At 33.6% G+C, this 22,553-nt stretch overlaps 1 protein-coding gene and 1 pseudogene across 1 annotated transcript; both read right to left on the reverse strand.

Annotated features, from left to right (window-relative positions):
* Positions 1-908: 908 nt before the first annotated feature.
* On the reverse strand, positions 909-1,624 carry LOC120168003 (transmembrane protein 230-like). Its single transcript, XM_039176875.1, has 2 exons — positions 1,293-1,624; positions 909-1,205 (listed from the first exon to the last, which is right to left on the reverse strand). The coding sequence occupies exons 1-2, from the start codon at positions 1,477-1,479 to the stop codon at positions 1,084-1,086; spliced, it is 309 nt and encodes a 102-aa protein (XP_039032806.1). The 5' UTR covers positions 1,480-1,624; the 3' UTR covers positions 909-1,083.
* A 3,389-nt stretch (positions 1,625-5,013) lies between these two features.
* On the reverse strand, positions 5,014-21,263 carry LOC120168092 (annotated as a pseudogene).
* Between the last annotated feature and the right edge of the window lie 1,290 nt (positions 21,264-22,553).

Here is a 22,553-nt window from a genome sequence, read left to right on the forward strand (position 1 = left end):
TAAATACAACTCCGTTGCAACATTCACAGATTCCAGCATTTATATTCCCTCGTTCATCCTGAGCTACTATACTTTCATGGCTGTGTTTTCATTGGTAGAGCCTATGATACAAAGACACAGGTCAACTCCCCTCATACCAATGTCGAATATGAACAGGCCACCAACACAGTGAAATAAGTAGTGGATATGCCAGGAAACAGTCAGAAAAATGAAAACTAAATCAGAGACATCCTGACAAGGTCAAGACATGGCATGGACACAGGAGGGGTATGATTTTGTGGACCTTGAGTTTGAGAACTGGGAGAAGAGTGGAGACAGAAACCTAGTGCTTCAGTTTGATGGGTTACAAGGTGGGTGTCTCATAATCAGATGTTAAAAAAGATGTTAACAGTGGTCCCTCCTTACAGACACACATATCTTGACAATCTTCAGCTTTCTATATACTATTGTCAATTAGTACAACTTTTACCATGGACAAATCCATAGTTCCTGCATCACAGTCGATCCTGATACTAGTCACAATCTACGATGCCCCAAGAACCTATTAAGAATACTACAGTCAGGAACTACCTCATGCACCAAGAATACTCCTCTAATAAACCCTAGTCTACAAAGACATAATTACAAAGGTTTCTGCACATTCACACAATTACAAGTCATGCAGCAGTGGTAACAAAACAGGGCAAAAGTGGAAAATTTGCTGCTTAATTATATGCACCAATTCCACAGGAAAAGCAAATACAATCCTTCAAAATCTCTCCATCTATTCTTTCAAACAATGATAACCTTAGCTAATAATGCAAGAAAGGACTTCTCCAAATAATGAGATCAATACAACATTAGGTACTAATTTGTAGGTTTAAGAAACTGCAAATAGTAATATTAGATAATGTAATATTAGATAAAACAACCACAACAAACACGACTATTGATGACAATTGCACTATGTAACACATAACATACAAAGTGAAGTCAAGAGCAGAACCATGGAATCCGTAGAAACGAAACATTCAAAACAAAGTAAATATATGAAAGGGGATCAGTCAATAAGGCGGAGCAGGAGAAGGAGAAGGAGAATTGGGTCTAGACAGGGGGGATGTTAGAGAAGGAGAAGCCTTTGTATCCCTTATACGCATAATACGCAATCCTCGTATAATAGAATCCCGGAATGAACAATATGGATCCGAGTATCGCGAAGAAAAGCCCTAAAGGAAACAAGCAAACGCAGAAATCAACTAATTAATCGGCCTTACATAGAAAATAAAGCTTTTATTCAGAGTTAAAGAAAGAACCATGGGCTCGGTCACCGCCAATTCTGTTGACGGCCATGAAGATGCCGAAGATGATCCCGAGGGTGCCGAATACGAGAAGAGCGACGGCGAGGCCGATCTCCTTGTAGGGAGGACGATTGTTGACGGCGTAGGGATTGTCTAGGATGATATCCTCGTCGGATATCGAGAAGGCGTGTTCTACGTACATTTTTTACTTCCGTGTACTATGGAATTGGATTTGAGGAGATGAATTTGGGATTTTGGAGGAAATTTTTAGCTGCCTAAGAACAAGAAAGGGGAAAGGTCAAAAGTCAAAAAATTGAAACAAAATTGGGCAACATATGTCGTGGGAAGTTAACCAAATACAATGAGAAAAGGGAAGTTAACCTTCTCTTTTTAAGTTACTGTAACTGAATAGAGAGCATATATGTCATGGGAAACAAGAAATATCAGTGACCGGAAGTGAATAAAATTAAAATAAAAGTGACTATTCTTGTAGTTTACCGGTTTTAGTTAAAAGGTTAAACTATACCCGGGATCACCAACTATAGCCTTATTTTTCATTTTGACTATTATTTTTGAATTCTTGTAAATCAGATCCTTCAACTATTTAAATAAATTCAATCATACTACTATCGTAATGTAAGCATTGGCGTGGTAGTTAATAAAATTGATATAATTATACATTTGATCTTTAATATTTATACATTCTTTTAATTTGATCATAATTTTTAATTCAATTGAATAAATTTAATCTCCAATTAAGTAATGACATGTGTCACTACCATGAAATTTTATTAATTTTTATTGTTTAATTTATTTTATATCTAATAGATGATGACACGAGTCAGATTTGAAACAAAACATTTCAAAAAAATATAGTTTGCATTGAGGGGCTTCGATCCCACAACCAACCACTCCACCAAGCGTGCCAAAACTACAGGGCTAAGACTTGACATTAATATATGGTTTTTTATAATTAAATAACAGAGAATACAGAAATTTAACGTGCTTGTAGAGTGATGAAAACTAGGAAACTTATGAGGGAGTGCAAGCATCTTAGGCGCTCAATCAAGTCTTATATCCAATTAAAATTTATAATATTATATAAATATATATATATATATAAATTAATTTTTTTTTAAAACAGAAAGTAAAATTTAGATTCTTATATTTTTAACTATATTTATTTTTATATAGTTTCTTTATATATAATCATTCAATTAACCTTTTAATATAATTAATAAACTGAATCTAATTTAATTCTTTATATATATATATATAAAGAATATTAATTATGTTAAACAATTAAAATTATACTTTGTTTATATAAAAATAAATATAGTTTAAAATTTGAATTCAAGATTTGGTGAAAATAATTTTTAATTTTCAAAATTATTTTAAGAATATTAAATTTATTTTTCTACATATCAAATTTTTTTTAAAAAAATTAAAATTTATTATTATATTAAATATATTTAAAAATATAAAATGTATATATTATAAAAATATTAATTAAATTTGCTTAAATAGTTTTGGTGTTTATATATTCTCTAAAAAATCAAGATTTGATTCATTTTATTATTTTCTTTATAATACAAACTAAATAAAATATGTCGTAAAATATAGTTCAAATATGAGTATTGATGCTTTCTACGAGTGATTCCAGGTGAGCGTTCGATCGAGTCGAGTCAAAAAATTTTGAGTTATTCGAGTCGACGAGTCCTATTTTACAACTTGGATTTGATTTAAAATTTTTTCTAGTCGAGTTTATAAAATTCGAGTCCAGTCGAGTCGATTTTTTGAGTTTCTGTTTAAGTTTAATTGTAAATATTTATAATATTATTTTATTCCAATTTAAGTTACTTTCTATAACCATATATACAATACAAATATATTTCTTCATATTTTTTTCATATGTGATATACATATATTATACAAAGTCCAATGACTCGAGTCAAACTTGAAAATAAATCCACTAGTTACTAAAAATTTCTAGTTATTCAAGTTTCAGTTTACAACTTGATTTGAATTTGAATTTTTTTTTCGAGTCGAGTCGAATTTATGAAATTACAATTTGAACCCAATTCGAATCGAGTTTTTTCGAATCGAAAAATTTAATTTTTCGAATCGAGTCAAATTTTGCTCACCCCTACCCATACCCACTCAAAGACTTAAATTCGATTCGTTACAATTTCTTTCTCTCTTTTTTCTCTTTTAGTTTGTTTTCTTGTCTTCAATTGGAAAGATAATATATGAAATGTTGTAAAGAAGTTCCGATTATAGGGCTACGCCCAGTGGCTCAGTCATTAATGGCTGATTTAGAGGTCAATAGTTCCATTCCTCATAGTTGCCAATTGTTCGTATCCCATTTTTTTTAATAACAAATGGGGTGACACGTGTCACCACCTAATTGGATTAAAATAAAATAAATTAAAAAAATAAAATTAAAAAAAATTCATCCAATATAGTAGTGACACGTGTCACAACCTATTTAGAGATTAAATTTATTAAAATTAATTAAAATTATGACCAAATTTAAAAAATGTATAAATATTGAGTATCAAATGTGTAATTATATCAGTTTTATTAACTGTCACGTTATCATTTCCGTTAACTATTAACGGCTAGGGGTCTGATTGAATGCATTTAAATAATGGTCTAATTGACAAGAATTCAAAAATGGTGGTCAAAATGAAAATGAGCTATAGTTGGGTTGTCACTAGTATAGTTTATCCTAGTTAAAATTTTTGGATAACTGCCATTTTGTCATTCAAATATTTTTCTTTTGATCAACCAACTTTCTTTTTTTAAAATATCATCTTGATATTAGTTTTAATTCTATTTTAATTCTCTATTTATGAAAAAAAATTATTATACTGCAGTAGATTGAGTTAGAGTCAGGTTCATTCTAGGCCTATTGTTTATGATCCTATGATAGTTCATAAAAATCGATAATTAAAGAATCAGACGATAGCTTGCCTTAAAGAATTATCTGATTTTGATCGCCTAAAAAAAAAGCTTACGTTCTCAAACTGGTTTACTCAATTCGTTTCAAGAAACTCTCCAGTGCATATCTCATTCGACGTGGATTTTCAGAAGCATGTTAGAATTTCATTTTCAATATGTTTGGTAAACTTTATTTATCTTGATTTGATTGTTGAATTGGAGTGTCAAAATTCAGATATAAGGCATGGAGGAAGCCTTAAACTGTAAGTTAATTCCTTTCTAAGTTTGATGAAATTCGATTGTTTATATCTCCTACCATGACTTGGTTTAATGATAGGAAAGACGTTCATATAACTTACAAGTTCTTATCATGTTTCAATTTGATTTAAATTTATTTTAATGATCGAATGAGTTTAATTTATCGATTCGATGTTACTAACAAGATCAACACTTCAGATAACTTATAAAAAGAAGTTATAAAACTGGAAAATGGATGAGGGTAGCATGTCTCTGCAACGGGTGATAAGACCGGCGCCGAAGTGCATATCGACGATCTGATGGGTCCTGGAAATATGGTGGTGGCGGAACCGGAAAGGAAGATGGGGCCATTTCTTGATGCGAATAGGGCAGTCGTTGAGAAGTAAATTGGTGTGGATGAAGTAGAGGATGACATAGATAAAAAGGAGTGATAAAGCACCAAGTCAAATAAAATGCTTTACAGATTCAAAGTTGATTAGCTTCAAAGTGCAACATTAGTGGCATTTATCTCACACGATTCCAGTCCTATGAATTTTCATAGAACCAACAGCGCAATGAGGGAAAGAAAAGAAATCAATTCCGACGGCTTCTGTCCATACCCGAATCTCCGTTTAACAGATCCGTAATAGGGTTGGATCATTATATTGAATTTGTAATTTACAACCGTGGGAGTTGGATTGGTTTTTACTATCATTGAAATATTCGAAAATTTGCAGGCTTCATCGAGCTGATAATTCTGTTGAAAGTAGCTGTTGAAGGCATAAGAAATGTTCCCCCTAGAATCGAGATTCCCGCAAGATGTACGTAACCAAGGCTAGTGCAGTCAGCAGACGAGCATGCATAGTCCACGCTTGGTGCCATCGATGGATCATCGAGTCTGGCAAAAGGCTTCATCACATACTTCTTCTCCAATTATTGTACACCATTTTCACGAACTAAAGCTCCAGAGTTTGTAGTTCCGAGGTTCAGAGGGTATTTGGACAGCCCATCATAAGTAAAATCCTCCAGTGGAATTTGAAATTCCCCGGAGCAATGCTTTAGCATCCTCAATGATCAAGCTGAATAAATATGCATCTATTGGCCCAGGTCTCATTGGGGTTCCTTTCCCACCTGAAATATGAGACAAAACCTTGATTGTGTTAAGTGTGACTTGAAGGCTTGCAGGTTGGCAAGTTGAAGGCTTGCAAGTTGGCAAGATTGGCAAGCGGCCAAGTTGGCAAATAGTCAACTTGAGCACATGGGATAATTCATCCTTGGTTGGCAAGTTGACAAGTTGTGCAAGTGGCCAACTTGTGCACATGGGAATTTCATTTTTTGTCCATAAAATATTAGGTTATTTATAAGTTTAGTCCTTAAAACTCAACTATAAATAGGCCTAAGTATTTCCATTAGAAATCATCCCAAAACAAGTTCTCTCTTCCATTTTTTTTCTTCATTCTCTCACTTTGGAAATTCTAAAGAATTCCATTTGTTGTAATATTGGCAATATAGTGAAGTTATCATCCGGTGTGGTAACCGAGGAGTAGACGATATTTTCATCGAACCTCGTAAATTTGGTGTGTTATCTCCTTTATTGTTCTTTATTCGGTTTTTCCATTGTGTTTCAATATTCAATAGTTTGACGGGTTTGTCCGCTATGTAATCTTTGGTGGTTTTGATCTTGATATTTAAAATCAATTTTGAAACTACGTTCGTGTGGGAAATAACCGGGTTTCCCCAACAATTGGTATCAGAGCTTCGGTTGAGGTTATCATGGTGGTCCCGTTGCTAAAAAGATACAGTTCGTGCTATTGAATATTGTTCGTTAGAATTAAAATGTCAAAATACGTATCAGTTGAGACATCAAGTTCTTCATCTGGATCGGTGAGGAGGGTGATGTCAAATGCAAACTTCTCGGTGGAGTTGTTCGATGGATCTGGTCATTTTGGCATGTGGCAAGGCGAGGTATTAGACGCTTTATTCCAACAAGGTCTAGACATCACCACTGAGGAAGAAAAGCTCGTAAATATGAAGGAAAAATAATGGGGAACAATCAATCGTTTGGCGTGCAACACGATTCGATCTTGTCTTTCCAAGGATCAGAAGTATGACTTCAAGAACGAGACTTCTGCAAGAAAGATGTGGAAAGCATTGGAGGAAAAATTCATAAAGAAAAGCTCTCAGAATCGTCTCCACATGAAGAAAAGATTGTTCTGATTTGATTATCAACCAGATACCAGTATGAATGAACACATCACTACGTTCAATGAGCTAGTGGCAGACTTATTGAGCATAGATGAAACCTTCAAAGATGAAGATTTGGCTTTAATGTTGTTGTCATATCTTCTAGATGAATTTGAGCACCTTGAGACAACGTTACTTCATGGTAAGGATAATGATATTCTTAAAGATGTAACTGCTGCTTTGTATAATTATGAGCTCAAGAAGAAAACCAAGAAGGAGAGCACGTACGAAGGAGCTGAGGTCATGGTGGCAAGAGGTCGTTCGAAAAATCAAAAGCTAAAGAGGAGAGGGAGATCAAAGTCGAAGTCCAGACTGGGAAAAGATGAATGTGCATTTTGTCATGAAAAAGACCATTGGAAGAAAGATTGTCCGAAGCTGAAGAAGAAATGAAAAGTTGCTCCAGATGCATGTGTTGCAGAGCGTGATGCTAATGACTCTGACATATCATTAGTTGCTTCATCATCAATATTTCATTCAGATGAGTGGATATTAGATTCGGGTTGTACCTATCATATGTCCCCTAATCGAGAGTGGTTCTCCGATTTAGTAAAACTAAATGCAAGATTTATTTTATGGGCAATGAAAATGTCTGTAAAACTGTTGGGATAGATTTAATTCGATTGAAGAATCAAGATGGGTCAATCAAAGTTCTGACTGATATCCGATATGTGCCCAGTTTGAAGAAAAATAACATCTCGTTGGGAGTCTTGGAATCTAAAGGCTCAGTAGTCACTATGAGAAATGGAGTTTTAAAAGTCACATCTGGCACACTTGTGATGATGAAGGGCATCATGAAAAATGATTTGTATTACTACCAAGGTAGTATAATTATTGGAGCAGTTGCAACAGCTTCTGGAGGTGATAATTTAGACACAACCCAGTTGTGGCATATGCGGTTGGGACATGCTGGAGAGAAATCCTTGCAAATTTTGGAAAAGAAATGATTGTTGAAAGGTGTAAAGGCTTGCAAATTGAACTTTTGCGAGCATTGTGTTATGGGAAAGCAGAAGAGAATGAAGTTTGACACCACTATACATAATATAAAAGGTATTATGGAATATATTCACTCAGATATATGGGGTCCTTCAAAGACACCGTCTTTGGGAGGAAACCATTATTTTATAACTTTTGTAGATGACTTTTCCATAAGAGTTTGGGTGTATTCGATGAAGTCTAAAGATGAAGTATTCCGAATTTTACCTAAATGAAAAAATATGATCGAGAACCAGACTGGTAGAAAGATCAAACGTCTTAGGATAGAAAATGGAGGGGAATATAAAAGTGATACTGTAACATCCGCAATATCGGGTTAGTGACTAAATTGAAAAGTTTCAGAATTTGGTGATTAACGTATAAGAATGAAATAATTTAATGATTATTAGAAATATATGATGAAGGTTATTTAGTAATTATTAAAAGAAGTTAAGGGTTAAATGGTCATTTGACCAGAAAGATTTTTTATCTTTCTTTTAAAGGTGATATAAATGTGGGAAATGAGAAACATCCAGAGTTCTCTTCTCCTTTCTTCTTCATACGTGGGAGAGCAAGGCAAAGGTGAGAGTTTTATTAGTTGATTATTATTTGAATTTTAAGTTTGGTTTTGATCTTTAGTTGATGGATAAACTTAAGGAAAGCTTGGGTTACGATAAAATCAAAGAATGGAGGGGTTAAGGGAGATTAAAGATTTGGAGTTTTATATGAAATTTTGGAAAAGAATTGATAAGTAGAATTTGAAGTTAAATTTGACTTGTCAATAGTTAAATTAAGAGATTTGGGGTGATAGAATTGGATTTAGAACATATAGAAAATTTGAGTATGATTATTGAATTTCATAAGAGGAAAGGTTTTTGAGAATTAAAATGGGATAAATGAGCACAAATGGGTTTAAGTATGTGTGTTTGAGTTTAGTATATAAAAGAGGTTGAAATAAGAAGTGTTTAAGTTGAAATGAAGTATTTTTCATGCTGAAAATGTAATTCTGGGCTAGGGGAATCGGTACCCATTCAAGGGGAACCGATACCCCTTCAAGCGAATAAAATTCCAGAATGTCATGGGGGAACCGATACCCCCACAGGAGGGAACCGATTCCCCTAAAGGAAAATTGTAAATATTGGTTTAATAAGTTCGTTTAAGTTGCTAGTATCAAATTACAAGGTGTAGGTATCTAATAATTGTCTTAAAATGTATAATTATATAGATTCAAAGCCTAAACGAGTTCCGGAATCATTGACAAGTAAGATCGATAAAAAGGGAAGATAAGAGATTGGAATGGACTAGTGAGGCCAGGTGAGTGCATACTAGTGATATGTAGTGTTTAATGGAAATAAGACTTGCAATGAGTCTATTTCCTAGAGTAATATGCATGAAGTCATGGACATGATTATGTGTGGTTATAATTATATGTGATTATCTGTATTACATTGATTGTATGTATGCATGACTAAAGATAATGATATGCTTTGTATATGTTATATGATGTATGTAAGACTTTAATATGTAATAATGGAAGAACATGAAATAAGTTATATGATAGAGTCATAAGAAATGAAATGAACATGAGAGAATAAGATAATCAAGTATAAGTTATATGATATGGTATAAGTGATTATACGAGAAATGTTAGGAGACTCTAAGAGAATAGTATGAATTCGAGGGCATAAATAAGGATACATAAGTTATATAGGGAAGATTGATAAATTAAAGGAAACTATGGTTTAGGTATTATAGTGAAGAGCTACAAAGTTTTATTAAAGAGTATTGTGGAAGTCATGAGAAATTGAACTAAATAAATAGATGGTTTATGTGAGTGGAAAAGGAAAATGATATAAAATAAATGGAAATTATTTATAAGATAGCATGAGACTAATTGAACATGTAATATAAACTTTATAAAGGAGTACTTGGGTAAAATCATTATATGATACAATTATAGAGTATTATTATACAAATTATATTAAAATATGATATATGAGAATATGAGTAAGTTTATAGGATATTGATAGGACATATAAGAATATTTAAATGTATGCTGATATGAAAAAGGGAATACAAAGAAATGGAGTATAAGGTAGATAATATAATATCAGTTATTATATATCTATATGATATATGTCATCAGGTAATATGAAAGGACTCTAAAAATTGATATAAGCTATGAGAAAGTGTTCTAGGTGTTTCTATGTGTTATATGAAGCATATATGATCATATGTGAACAAGATATGATATGTATGTTTATATGAATATCTGAGAAATGATATAAGCTATATGATATGTTATATGACATGGATCTATGTAACTACGCGAGAAAGTATATAAGCTATGTGACATGTAAATGTGACTCATATGAAAATGTTCTATGAGTAATTGAATTATGTGTTATGTGAAATGATAAGTATAAAAGAAAATGCCCATGTTATGTGTCTTGAGAGCTAGGGGTATAGTTGGCATGCCAAGAGTCGAGGGTCTATGTGGTCCTTCGGGACATATATGTATTCTTTGGAACATGTGTGAAGTCTGGTGAGACACATACTTGATCCCTAGTATATGTATATGATTCTTAAGGAATGATATGTGGTCCTTCGGGACATATATGTATTCTTTGGAACATGTGTGAAGTCTGGTGAGACACATACTTGATCCCTAGTATATGTATATGATTCTTAAGGAATGATATGAGATCCTTATGGACATTATTATATGGCACTACGGTGCAACTCTACGCGGCACTACGGTGCAATTCTATATGGCACTACGGTGTAACTCTACGCGGCACTACGGTGCAATTCTATATGGCACTTCGGTGCATTTATATGAGCTGTGGTGACAGCATTAGTGCACAACCTCCATAAACTCACATATATATAGTTCTCACATATGTACATGGGCTAATCAAGAGATATAAACAAATATATGTTAGTGATATGATAAATGCATTACAAATGATATGATGTTGTGTGTGTATAGTGTTTGATTGAAAAGGTTAAGCATAAAAGTATGTGATTACATGATAAACTGCTAATGATGATTTATGTGTATGTATGTATTTATTGTTAATTAATCTGATATGATTTTACATGATATGAGGAAATCATGTAATTTGGTAAAACATGATAGAACAGAACATGCATGTATTGATATATGTTATAAAGTGCATTACAAGTTTTTATGCCTCACTAAGTCTTCGACCTAGCGTGTGATTGTTTCACACGTAGGTTTCGAGAAGAGTAAGAGTAATGCGGAGCAAGACAGGTCAGTTCTCCTTACCAAATGTTAGATCAGAAAATATATGTATTGTATATAGAGTGTAGTTGGCATGTAGTCTAAAGATATAAATTGTATGAACTCTGATATATTTTTGTAAACGTTTTGAATAAGTTTAAATGTTATCAAAGTTTTTAAATTACTCACTATTTTATACGAATAAATGTTTGAAAAGTCAATGTGACACTTCGGACTCGTATCCGGGTCGGATACGGGTTGGGGGTGTTACATTTAATGGTATCAGAGCTAAGGTTTAGCCGATTCTCCTCATAAACCGAAGTCCAAAGTGTCATAAAAGGTGTACATGCCAACATAGAATGAAAAAATTTCTGATCTGATAGTGTAAGGAGTATGTTGTCTTGCTAATAGAATAAGAATAGTTTAATACAGTAGAAATCCGATCGTGATAATTTCGAAGTAAGTGAAAGGTGATATTTTTGATTGTGATAGCTATTCACCTGCCCTGGCCAGGCAGGATGAAGAGCGGACACCTCAGGAAATGCCTAGTAAGATCAAAAGTTGATTTCAGAAAGCTGAAATCATATCTGAATAATGATAGGAAGTTTTCATTGTTTTGAATCGGAAACACGATATAGAGTAGTTTTGTTATTATGTGGATAAGATAGAATATGGTGAACAGGTGTCACCATAAGAATGTTAAAAAGATCTAATAACGTGGTGAGTACGTATAGAAGAACTCAAGGATAAGTGCATCAGTGACAAGTGTATAAGATGTATAAAGTCAGAGCTTATGAGTTTGAAACGAAGTGATAGTATTGCGCATAAACAAGAGTATGTTTATGATAAGGGTTTGCAGTTAAGATGGAAAGAGTTAGCATTGGCTAACTAGAGTATGTGATAAAAATGTACTGGAATTATAAGATTATAAGATATTGTCAGGATATGATAACCAAATCTGAAATGGATCTGGATACAGTTGCATATTTGGATCATAGTAATATGGTATAGTAAATGAAAAGGAAGTAAGAATTTGTATATTTGAGTAAAGCTGAGGATTGATAAGAAGAGTTTGAGAATGTGTATATCGATGATCAGATTATAGGACACAGGAAGTCAGAATGTTGAGTTTGAACAAAAGAAATTTCAGAATGTATGAGAATAGAGGTGAAATTGATAAGTTGAGTAAGCGAATTTTGAGATAATTTAGATTGGAAAGGATGTATATGATTGGTATAATAGGACTTGTGCCCTAGATTGAACAAAAGTTATTATCTAGCTGTCAGAGTAAAGGTGCTAGAGTTATAAGATTGGAGGAAAGATAAAGTGGAGTTACTCAAATATGATATGAATCTGGATGTGGTTATGTATCTTGATCATACCGATATGATGTAGGCAAAGAGATAAGCATTGGTATGTTTTAAAAAGTGGCTTTAAAGAAGAAAATACAAATACAAGAGATGATAAAGAATAAAGACCGGTAGAAGGTAGAAGAAATAGGGATATCAAAGTTATGAGGATGCAATGAAGATGGTTACACAGAGATAAAAATAAGTGATAAGACAATAGTATGTGAACATGGAAGGAAATATATGATTTGTATATAAGAAGATTTTGATAATAAAAGGATAAATGGATAAAAAAAATGAAAAGATGGTGTTTAAATGATTAAATATGATAAAGGGTTATAAGGAAGTGCAGATTATAAGTTTGATTAGAAGTAATAAAAGTATGTAAGGTTATATGAAGAGATTATATGTTTCGTAATACAGACAATAATGAAAGAATGAGTAAAAGTTTGGATTGTGGAGAATTAATTAGAAAATGAGGAAAGAAATCAATTGATTGATCTTTGATTTTGAGTGATAAGAATTGATGTTACTGTCTACAGGATAAGTAACATTATATGAATGAAATCAGAGTTATGAATTTGAAACAAAGGGATAGTATTGTGTATAAGAAAGAGTGTGGAGATGATAAGGATTTGTACTTTAGAATGAAAGAGTTAGCGTTGACTAACAAGATTTTGTGATGAAATTGTATTGGATATAGTTGTATATTTTGATTACGTAAATGTGATATAGTGAATGAAGTGAGGATTTGTATGGAAGTGTAAATGATAAGTTCGATATAGAAACACGAAAAGTGTGCAAGGTTATGTGAAAATATTGTTTGACTCCTTAAAGTATATGTTTAATCACAATTGAAGAAGATTTAAAGTTGTATTTTGGTCAAATGATGACGAAATACAAGTTTGGTATGGTTATAAGGTAATTAGAGAGTTATGAAGAAATAGATGGATTTATGATATAGAGTGATGAGATGGATGTTACTGTCAACGTGATGAGTTACATTATATGGAATTTTAGAAAGGTCAAAGGAAAAAATGCATAATCGAATGAGAGAAAAGACAACAATGGATTGGTATTACTGGTTATTGTTTATATGATAAGCAACAAAAGATGAATGTATAAACGGAAAAGATAGTTGGAAAACTAAAGGATTGAAAAGTAAGTTTCTGATGATGACAAGAAAGAATAAGTCAGGGAAGCAATATAAGAACATTAGAATATATGTTCTTATTAAGATGTGTAGTGAAAATTCGAGGACGAATTTTCTTATAAGGAGGGGAGAGTTGTAACATCCGCAATACCGGGTTAGTGACTAAATTGAAAAGTTTCAGAATTTGGTGATTAACGTATAAGAATGAAATAATTTAATGATTATTGGAAATATATGATGAAGGTTATTTAGTAATTATTAAAAGAAGTTAAGGGTTAAATGGTCATTTGACCAGAAAGATTTTTTATCTTTCTTTTAAAGGTGATATAAACGTGGGAAATGAGAAACATCCAGAGTTCTCTTCTCCTTTCTTCTTCTTCATACGTGGGAGAGCAAGTCAAAGGTGAGAGTTTTATTAGTTGATTATTATTTGAATTTTAAGTTTGGTTTTGATCTTTAGTTGATGGATAAACTTAAGGAAAGCTTGGGTTACGGTAAAATCAAAGAATGGAGGGGTTAAGGGAGATTAAAGATTTGGAGTTTTTATATGAAATTTTGGAAAAGAATTGATAAATAGAATTTGAAGTTAAATTTGACTTGCCAATAGTTAAATTAAGAGATTTGGGGTGATAGAATTGGATTTAGAACATATAGAAAATTTGAGTATGATTATTGAATTTCATAAGAGGAAAGGTTTTTGAGAATTAAAATGGGATAAATGAGCACAAATGGGTTTAAGTATGTGTGTTTGAGTTTAGTATATAAAAGAGGTTGAAATAAGAAGTGTTTAAGTTGAAATGAAGTATTTTTCGTGCTGAAAATGTAATTCTGGGCTAGGGGAATCGGTACCCATTCAAGGGGAACCGATACCCCTTCAAGCGAATAAAATTCCAGAATGTCATGGGGGAACCGATACCCCCACAGGAGGGAACCGATTCCCCCTAAAGGAAAATTGTAAATATTGGTTTAATAAGTTCGTTTAAGTTGCTAGTATCAAATTACAAGGTGTAGGTATCTAATAATTGTCTTAAAATGTATAATTATGTAGATTCAAAGGCTAAACGAGTTCCGGAATCATTGACAAGTAAGATCGATAAAAAGGGAAGATAAGAGATTGGAATGGACTAGTGAGGCCAGGTGAGTGCATACTAGTGATATGTAGTGTTTAATGGAAATAAGACTTGCGATGAGTCTATTTCCTAGAGTAATATGCATGAAGTCATGGACATGATTATGTGTGGTTATAATTATATGTGATTATCTGTATTACATTGATTGTATGTATGCATGACTAAAGATAATGATATGCTTTGTATATGCTATATGATGTATGTAAGACTTTAATATGTAATAATGGAAGAACATGAAATAAGTTATATGATAGAGTCATAAAAAATGAAATGAACATGAGAGAATAAGATAATCAAGTATAAGTTATATGATATGGTATAAGTGATTATACGAGAAATGTTAGGAGACTCTAAGAGAATAGTATGAATTCGAGGGCATAAATAAGGATACATAAGTTATATAGGGAAGATTGATAAATTAAAGGAAACTATGGTTTAGGTATTATAGTGAAGAGCTACAAAGTTTTATTAAAGAGTATTGTGGAAGTCATGAGAAATTGAACTAAATAAATAGATGGTTTATGTGAGTGGAAAAGGAAAATGATATAAAATAAATGGAAATTATTTATAAGATAGCATGAGACTAATTGAACATGTAATATAAACTTTATAAAGGAGTACTTGGGTAAAATCATTATATGATACAATTATAGAGTATTACTATACAAATTATATTAAAATATGATATATGAGAATATGAGTAAGTTTATAGGATATTGATAGGACATATAAGAATATTTAAATGTATGCTGATATGAAAAAGGGAATACAAAGAAATTGAGCATAAGGTAGATAATATAATATCAGTTATTATATATGTATATGATATATGTCATCAGGTAATATGAAAGGACTCTGAAAATTGATATAAGCTATGAGAAAGTGTTCTAGGTGTTTCTATGTGTTATATGAAGCATATATGATCATATGTGAACAAGATATGATATGTATGTTTATATGAATATCTGAGAAATGATCTAAGCTATATGATATGTTATATGACATGGATCTATGTAACTACGCGAGAAAGTATATAAGATATGTGACATGTAAATGTGACTCATATGAAAATGTTCTATGAGTAATTGAATTATGTGTTATGTGAAATGATAAGTATAAAAGAAAATGCCCATGTTATGTGTCTTGAGAGCTAGGGGTATAGTTGGCATGCCAAGAGTCGAGGGTCTATGTGGTCCTTCGGGACATATATGTATTCTTTGGAACATGTGTGAAGTCTGGTGAGACACATACTTGATCCCTAGTATATGTATATGATTCTTAAGGAATGATATGTGGTCCTTCGGGACATATATGTATTCTTTGGAACATGTGTGAAGTCTGGTGAGACACATACTTGATCCCTAGTATATGTATATGATTCTTAAGGAATGATATGTGGTCCTTATGGACATTATTATATGGCACTACGGTGCAACTCTACGCGACACTACGGTGCAATTCTATATGGCACTTCGGTGCATTTATATGAGCTGTGGTGACAGCATTAGTGCACAACCTCCATAAACTCACATATCTATAGTTCTCACATATGTACATGGGCTAATCAAGAGATATAAACAAATATATGTTAGTGATATGATAAATGTATTACAAATGATATGATGTTGTGTGTGTATAGTGTTTGATTGAAAAGATTAAGCATAAAAGTATGTGATTACATGATAAACTGCTAATGATGATTTATGTGTATGTATGTATTTATTGTTAATTAATCTGATATGATTTTACATGATATGAGGAAATCATGTAATTTGGTAAAACATGATAGAACAGAACATGCATGTATTGATATATGTTATAAAGTGCATTACAAGTTTTTATGCCTCACTAAGTCTTCGACTTAGCGTGTGATTGTTTCACACGTAGGTTTCGAGAAGAGTAAGAGTAATGCGGAGCAAGACATGTCAGTTCTCCTTACCAAATGTCAGATCAGAAAATATATGTATTGTATATAGAGTGTAGTTGGCATGTAGTCTAAAGATATAAATTGTATGAACTCTGATATATTTTTGTAAACGTTTTGAATAAGTTTAAATGTTATCAATGTTTTTAAATTACTCACTATTTTATACGAATAAATGTTTGAAAAGTCAATGTGACACTTCGGACTCGTTTCCGGGTCGGATACGGGTTGGGGGTGTTACAGATACATTCTTTGATGTTTGCCATAAGTATGGTATTATTCGACACTTTACTATTAGAAATACACCACAACAGAATGGTGTAGCAAAACGTATGAATTAAACACTATTGGAGAAAGTTCAATGTATGATGTCTAATGTTGGGTTTGGTAAGACATTTTGGGCTAAAGTTGTGACATATGATGGCCATCTCATCAATCGTCCGCCGTCATAAGTGATAGGACGAAAGACGCCATTGGAGGTATGGTTTGGAAAATGTGCTACTGATTATGATTCCTTACATGTATTTGGATCCACTTCTTATTATCATGTGAAGGAATCCAAGCTTGATCTGAGAGCAAAGAAGACTCTCTTTATGGGAATCACCCATGGAGTGAAGGGATTCTGCCTTTGGTGTTTAATCACCAAGAAGATAATTTGTAGTAGAGATGTTACCTTTGATGAATCTGTCCTAGGAAAAAAGGTAACAAATGAAGATGTCCAAACAAGTAGTACTCCACAACAGGTGGAGCATACTCCAAAACAGGTGGAGTTTCAGCAGACGATGATTCCAGAAGTTGATACAGCTGATTCTTTAAATCTAATAAAATAATCAGAAGATGAAGAGGTTCAAACCCAAGAACCATTGGAGACACCAGAACCACTTGCAGTTACTAGTCCAAGGAGAGAAATTCGTAGACCTACTCGATTTGCTGATATGGTGGTCTATGCTCTTCCAGTTTTTGATGATGATATTTCTATCAATTACCAAGAAGCAATGCAAAGCTTGGAAAGTGATAAGTGGAAAAGTGTTATGGATGAAGAAATGCAATCTCTTCAAAAGAACAATACTTGGAAACTGGTACAATTACCGAAAGGTAAAAGAGCAATTGGATGCAAGTGGGTATTTGCAAAGAAAGATGGATCTCATAGTAAGAAAGATGTTCGCTACAAGGCAAGGTTGGTAGCTAAAGGCTACGCTCAAAAAGAGGGAATCGACTACAATGAAGTATTTTCCCCTATTGTGAAACATTCCTCCATTAGAATATTGTTGGCCTTGGTAGCACAGTTGAATTTGGAGCTAGCTCAACTTGATGTAAAGACGGCTTTCTTGTACGGTGATTTAGAAGAGGAGATCTATATGACTCAGCCATAAGGATACAAAGATGGTGGTTGTGAGAAATGGGTTTGTAAGCTGAACAAATCGCTATATGGATTGAAGCAATCTCCGAGGCAGTGTTACAAGCGATTTGATAGCTTTATGAGGAGGCAAAATTACATTAGAAACAAATATAATCATTGTGCGTATTTGCAAAAGCTCAAAGATTGATCTTTCATTTATCTTCCCTTGTATGTTGACGATATATTGATCGCTTCGAAGAGTCAAAAGGAGATAGACAAATTAAAGGCTCAATTGAATCAAGAGTTTGAGATGAAAGATTTACGTGAGGCCAAGAAGATTCTTGGTATGGAGATAAGCATAGATAAACATAGAGAAAATCTTTGTTTAACACAGAAGCAATATATGAGAAAGATATTACAATGTTTTGGCATGAATGAAAATACCAAACATGTAAGTATCCACTGGTTTCTCATTTGAAACTTAGTTCTCAGTTATCTCCTAAAACTAATAAAGAATAAGAGTATATGGAAAAAGTTCCATATGCTAATGCAGTTGGGAGCTCGATGTATACAATGGTGTGTACGCGTCCTGACATTTCACAAGCAGTTGGAGTTATGAGCAGGTACATGCATGATCTTGGAAAAGGACATTGACAAGCTGTGAAATGGATTATACGATATCTCCAACAAACCGTGGATGTTGGTTTAGTTTTTGAACAGGATAAAACACTTGGTCAGTATGTGGTTGGATATGTTGATTCCGACTATGCTGGTGATTTGGATAAGCGTTGATCAACTACTGTGTATTTGTTTACTCTTGCTAAAGCCCCAGTAAGTTGGAAGTCTACTTTGCAATCTACGGTGGCTTTGTCTACTACAGAAGCAGAATACATGGCAGTTTCAGAGGCTATAAAGGAAGCAATTTGGCTTAACGGGTTGATGAAAGACTTAGGAGTTGTTCAAAGTCACATTAGTCTCTATTGTGACAGTTAGAGTGCTATTTACTTAGCGAAAAATCAAGTCTATCATTCAAGGACTAAGCATATCGACGTGAGGTATCACTTTGTACGTGAGATCTTTGAAGAATGAAATATTCTACTTTAGAAGATTGCGACAGCAGAAAATCCTACAGATATGATGCCCAAGGTGGTAACAGTAATCAAATTTAATCATTGTTTGAACTTGATTAACACCCTAAAAGTTTGAGCACCTTCGGGTGTGTGGCGCTTGTGAGCGTAATTAGAGGCAGTACATTAAAATAACTTCATCAAATTTAGGGAGTTGAAGAAGTTGAGTAGGCTTGGTAATTTCAAGTCAAGGTGGAGATTTGTTAAGTATGACTTGAAAGCTTACAAGTTGGCAAGTTGAAGGTTTGCAAGTTGGTAAGATTGGCAAGCGGCCAAGTTGGCAAGTGGTCAACTTGAGCATATTGGATAATTCATCCTTGGTTGGCAAGTTGACAAGTTGTGCAAGTGGCCAACTTGTACACATGGGAATTTCATTTTGGTCCCTAAAATATTAGGTTATTTATAAGTTTAGTCCTTAAACTCAACTGTAAATAGGCCTAAGTATTTCCATTAGAAATCATTCCAAAATAAGTTCTCTCTTCCATTTATTTTCTTCATTCTCTCACTTTGGGAATTCTAAAGAATTCCATTTGTTGTAATATTAGCGATATAGTGAAGTTATCATTTGGTGTGGTGCCTGAGAAGTAGACAATATTTTCGTCGAACCTCGTAAATTTGGTGTGTTCTCTTCTTTATTGTTCTTTATTCGGTTTTTTCCATTGTGTTTCAATATTCAATAGTTTGAAGGGTTTGTCTGTTGTGCAACCTTTGGTGGTTTTGATCTTGATATTTCAAATCAATTTTGAAACTACGTTCGTGTGGGAAATAACCCGGTTTCCCCAACATATTGAACGGTTGAGCATACTCTAAGTTAGCGTTCCGGTCTCTATCAGTTGGCTATTCGATCTCCCCAACTATGATGGGTAGATCTGAAAATCCATTCCTTTGTAATGAGTGTGTAAGGGTATCGAGGCTAGCATCAAACATGTTCGTACATGATATCCCCCCATCATTTATCGGCGATGCATTGCCATCAATGAATACATACTCAACCGGGAAGTTGGGTTTAACATAGAGGCTTATAAAAGGATAGATGTTCACGGTGAAGGGAGCAGCAGTAACACTCAAGAAGTTGACAATTGTAAGCATGCCCTCATGGATGTCAGCACGGAAGTCCCCATCGGATGGCAAGCTGCTTGAACTAGTATAAACATCAGCATTTTGGGGAACAATGACTTTTACTTGGTTGTTATGCCCGACTTTGACCAGTGCAGCCTGGATGTTCCGAAAAGCAGGGAAGGTTATTCCAAGGTAGCTTCTATTATATGTCTCCAAGAAAGGTTCGTTACCAATAGCTACGTATCTATAGGGAGAAATGACAAAACAATGTAAGGGACTAAAGAATGAACCCTCTGATCCGACATCTTAGATATGTTGGCCAGGATTTGTAAAAAGTGCAACAATCCATACCACATTTTACAGTCAATTGCTTTGCCTTGCACATAAAATAGCTAGCAGGTTCAAGACCAAAAAGATCAATGTCAACCCATATGAGTCATTAGAAAGAAAACTATAAGCAAAGATGAATTTTCAGGCAAATTTTCTGTGAAATTGTAGGAATGGGGATAAAAACAAGCTAAAAATATCAACGTTTCCATATTAAAACCCGCCGCAGCTGAAGTTACCATATGAATTGTATCTTCAAAAACTAGATGTGCTTATAGGTAAGGGGCCATTTTCCAGAGATGAACGAGCCTTTTATGGGTGTTTAAACTTTAAACTAAGGTTGAATTACCAAACAAAGCCCTTGAACCAGTTTACTTTGGTTAAATGAGCCCCTATACATTTATTCTATGCAAATAAACCCCCTATCTTTTGGTTTGTACTTATTTTAGGACTTATTGGCTTATTCTATCCCAATAAGTTCCTTCCTTCACCCGATATCCTTGTTGTTTAATAAACTGAAAAATTCAATACTAAATTAATTGATAGTTGATCAAGTAGGAACTGAGAATGAAGAAACGAAAGCAGACCTGATGTTGACATTATAGGAAGTGATATGTTGGGTGACATTTTTTGTAACCCATTTCTCAGCAGCCTTCATGCTGCCACCCAGGGTAGCAAGCATGCCATTTGGGATCCCAACCATGACCTCAATCCTGGTCTTCCCCAGAGCCTTAAGCGTATCATATTCTACATCAAAAAGCCTCACTCTTTAAAACCTATTTTTCTTTAGTAGCCTTACAATGGTGTCTGGGGGCATAGGGTGAGTTGGCTGAGTTCCCCAGTTCACCCCAATCCCACCCACACTCCATAACATCATAAACAAACATACTAACCCAATATTAACTCAACTTTGTACTGAAACCCACCCCATACCACTCTCTCAGCTCCTTTGTAGCTTATTTTTCACCTTTTAGCAACTCAAGGTACTAAAAAGTGGTTTCAAAAGTTTTGGTATGAGTCTTATAATTAGCATAAACTTTCACCAAAAGAAACCCATATCAGAAAAAAAGCAGATAAATGAAGTAAAAAACCATATTACTGATAAGGAAGAGCAAGTGATGGAATGAATATACTAGTTAACAAAAAGGAAAACAAAGACTAGTAGCAATCAGTAAAAAAGAAACCCAGATTCATATAAGATATCAGTACAAAGGAAATCAGTAAAGTGGAGAGGAAATACATGAAAAAGTATCATCTTCACTGAAGTTTCGAAAGTAACAAAATGATCACTAACGTTATCAGTTTATAATAAATCGGTCACTCAATGTTAATTGCTATTACTATGGGTGACGGAAAGCTAACGTGGCACATTAGCTATTGACTTGGCACCATTTGACTATTATTTTGACCAATCTTTCCCTTCATCTTCACTCTCTCTCATCTCTACATTTATTTTAACTCTTCGAAATCCACCATTTTTATTTAGTCTTTCTTCTTCAACCTTTTTTCGCTATGTACATGCATTGCTCCCAAAGAAAAAAAAGAAATCTACGTTCAAGCTCTATATTGTTTGGGTTTGCCTAAAGCAATGAATCTCCTTATTTTGGATATTAGTTTCCAGAAATTGATTTCAATACGAATATGTTTTTTCTCTCGAATGAAGTTGAGGTTGATGTATTCACGGAATATAAGAAAACTTCTCGATAGCACCTTGGAAACAACACCTGGTCTTAGCATTTGGTCATTTATGAAGGTACCATTGGTACTATCCAAGTTTGTCACGAAAAGATTCCCCCTTTCTTTTGAATGTGAACATGAACTCCTGATATTGTAAAGCTCAAATATGCGCATCATTCGTAATTGAAATCACCACAGTTACCTTATAAGGGAGACGGCCAAGAGTGACTTCACTCTACAAAATGACCCCAAAAACAGTCCGTCGATGATGCCATTTTCAATGCAAAAATAAAACAATGACAATAGCAGCAACGTTATTTTACTTATAGAAGCAAATTCAAAGGCATCTGGCATCTGAACCTTAAACCCAATGTGTCTCAAATCTTCATCACCTAATTCATCAATGCATCAAAATGTTATCGATTTCTTCTGGTCTCTCTAGAACTTCTTTAAAAACCTGAATTCCTACACGTATAATTACACCTAAGCTATTGTTATCTAGCAGCAGAATGCACAATATCACGAAACTTATACTCCCCAATTTTTGT

The sequence above is a fragment of the Hibiscus syriacus genome, unplaced genomic scaffold, assembly GCF_006381635.1.
Source record: "Hibiscus syriacus cultivar Baekdansim isolate YM2019G1 unplaced genomic scaffold, ASM638163v2 tig00111708_pilon, whole genome shotgun sequence".
Lineage (NCBI taxonomy): Eukaryota > Viridiplantae > Streptophyta > Magnoliopsida > Malvales > Malvaceae > Hibiscus > Hibiscus syriacus.

What these genes read in the sequence shown, in the direction of transcription:
- LOC120168003 (XM_039176875.1), bottom strand. Translation starts at nt 1,479, where the DNA reads ATGTACGTAGAACACGCCTTCTCGATATCCGACGAGGATATCATCCTA. An exon ending in TGGCGGTGACCGAGCCCATG is followed by an intron (nt 1,206 to 1,292) that starts GTTCTTTCTTTA and finishes TGTTTCCTTTAG; the next exon opens with GGCTTTTCTTCGCGATACTC.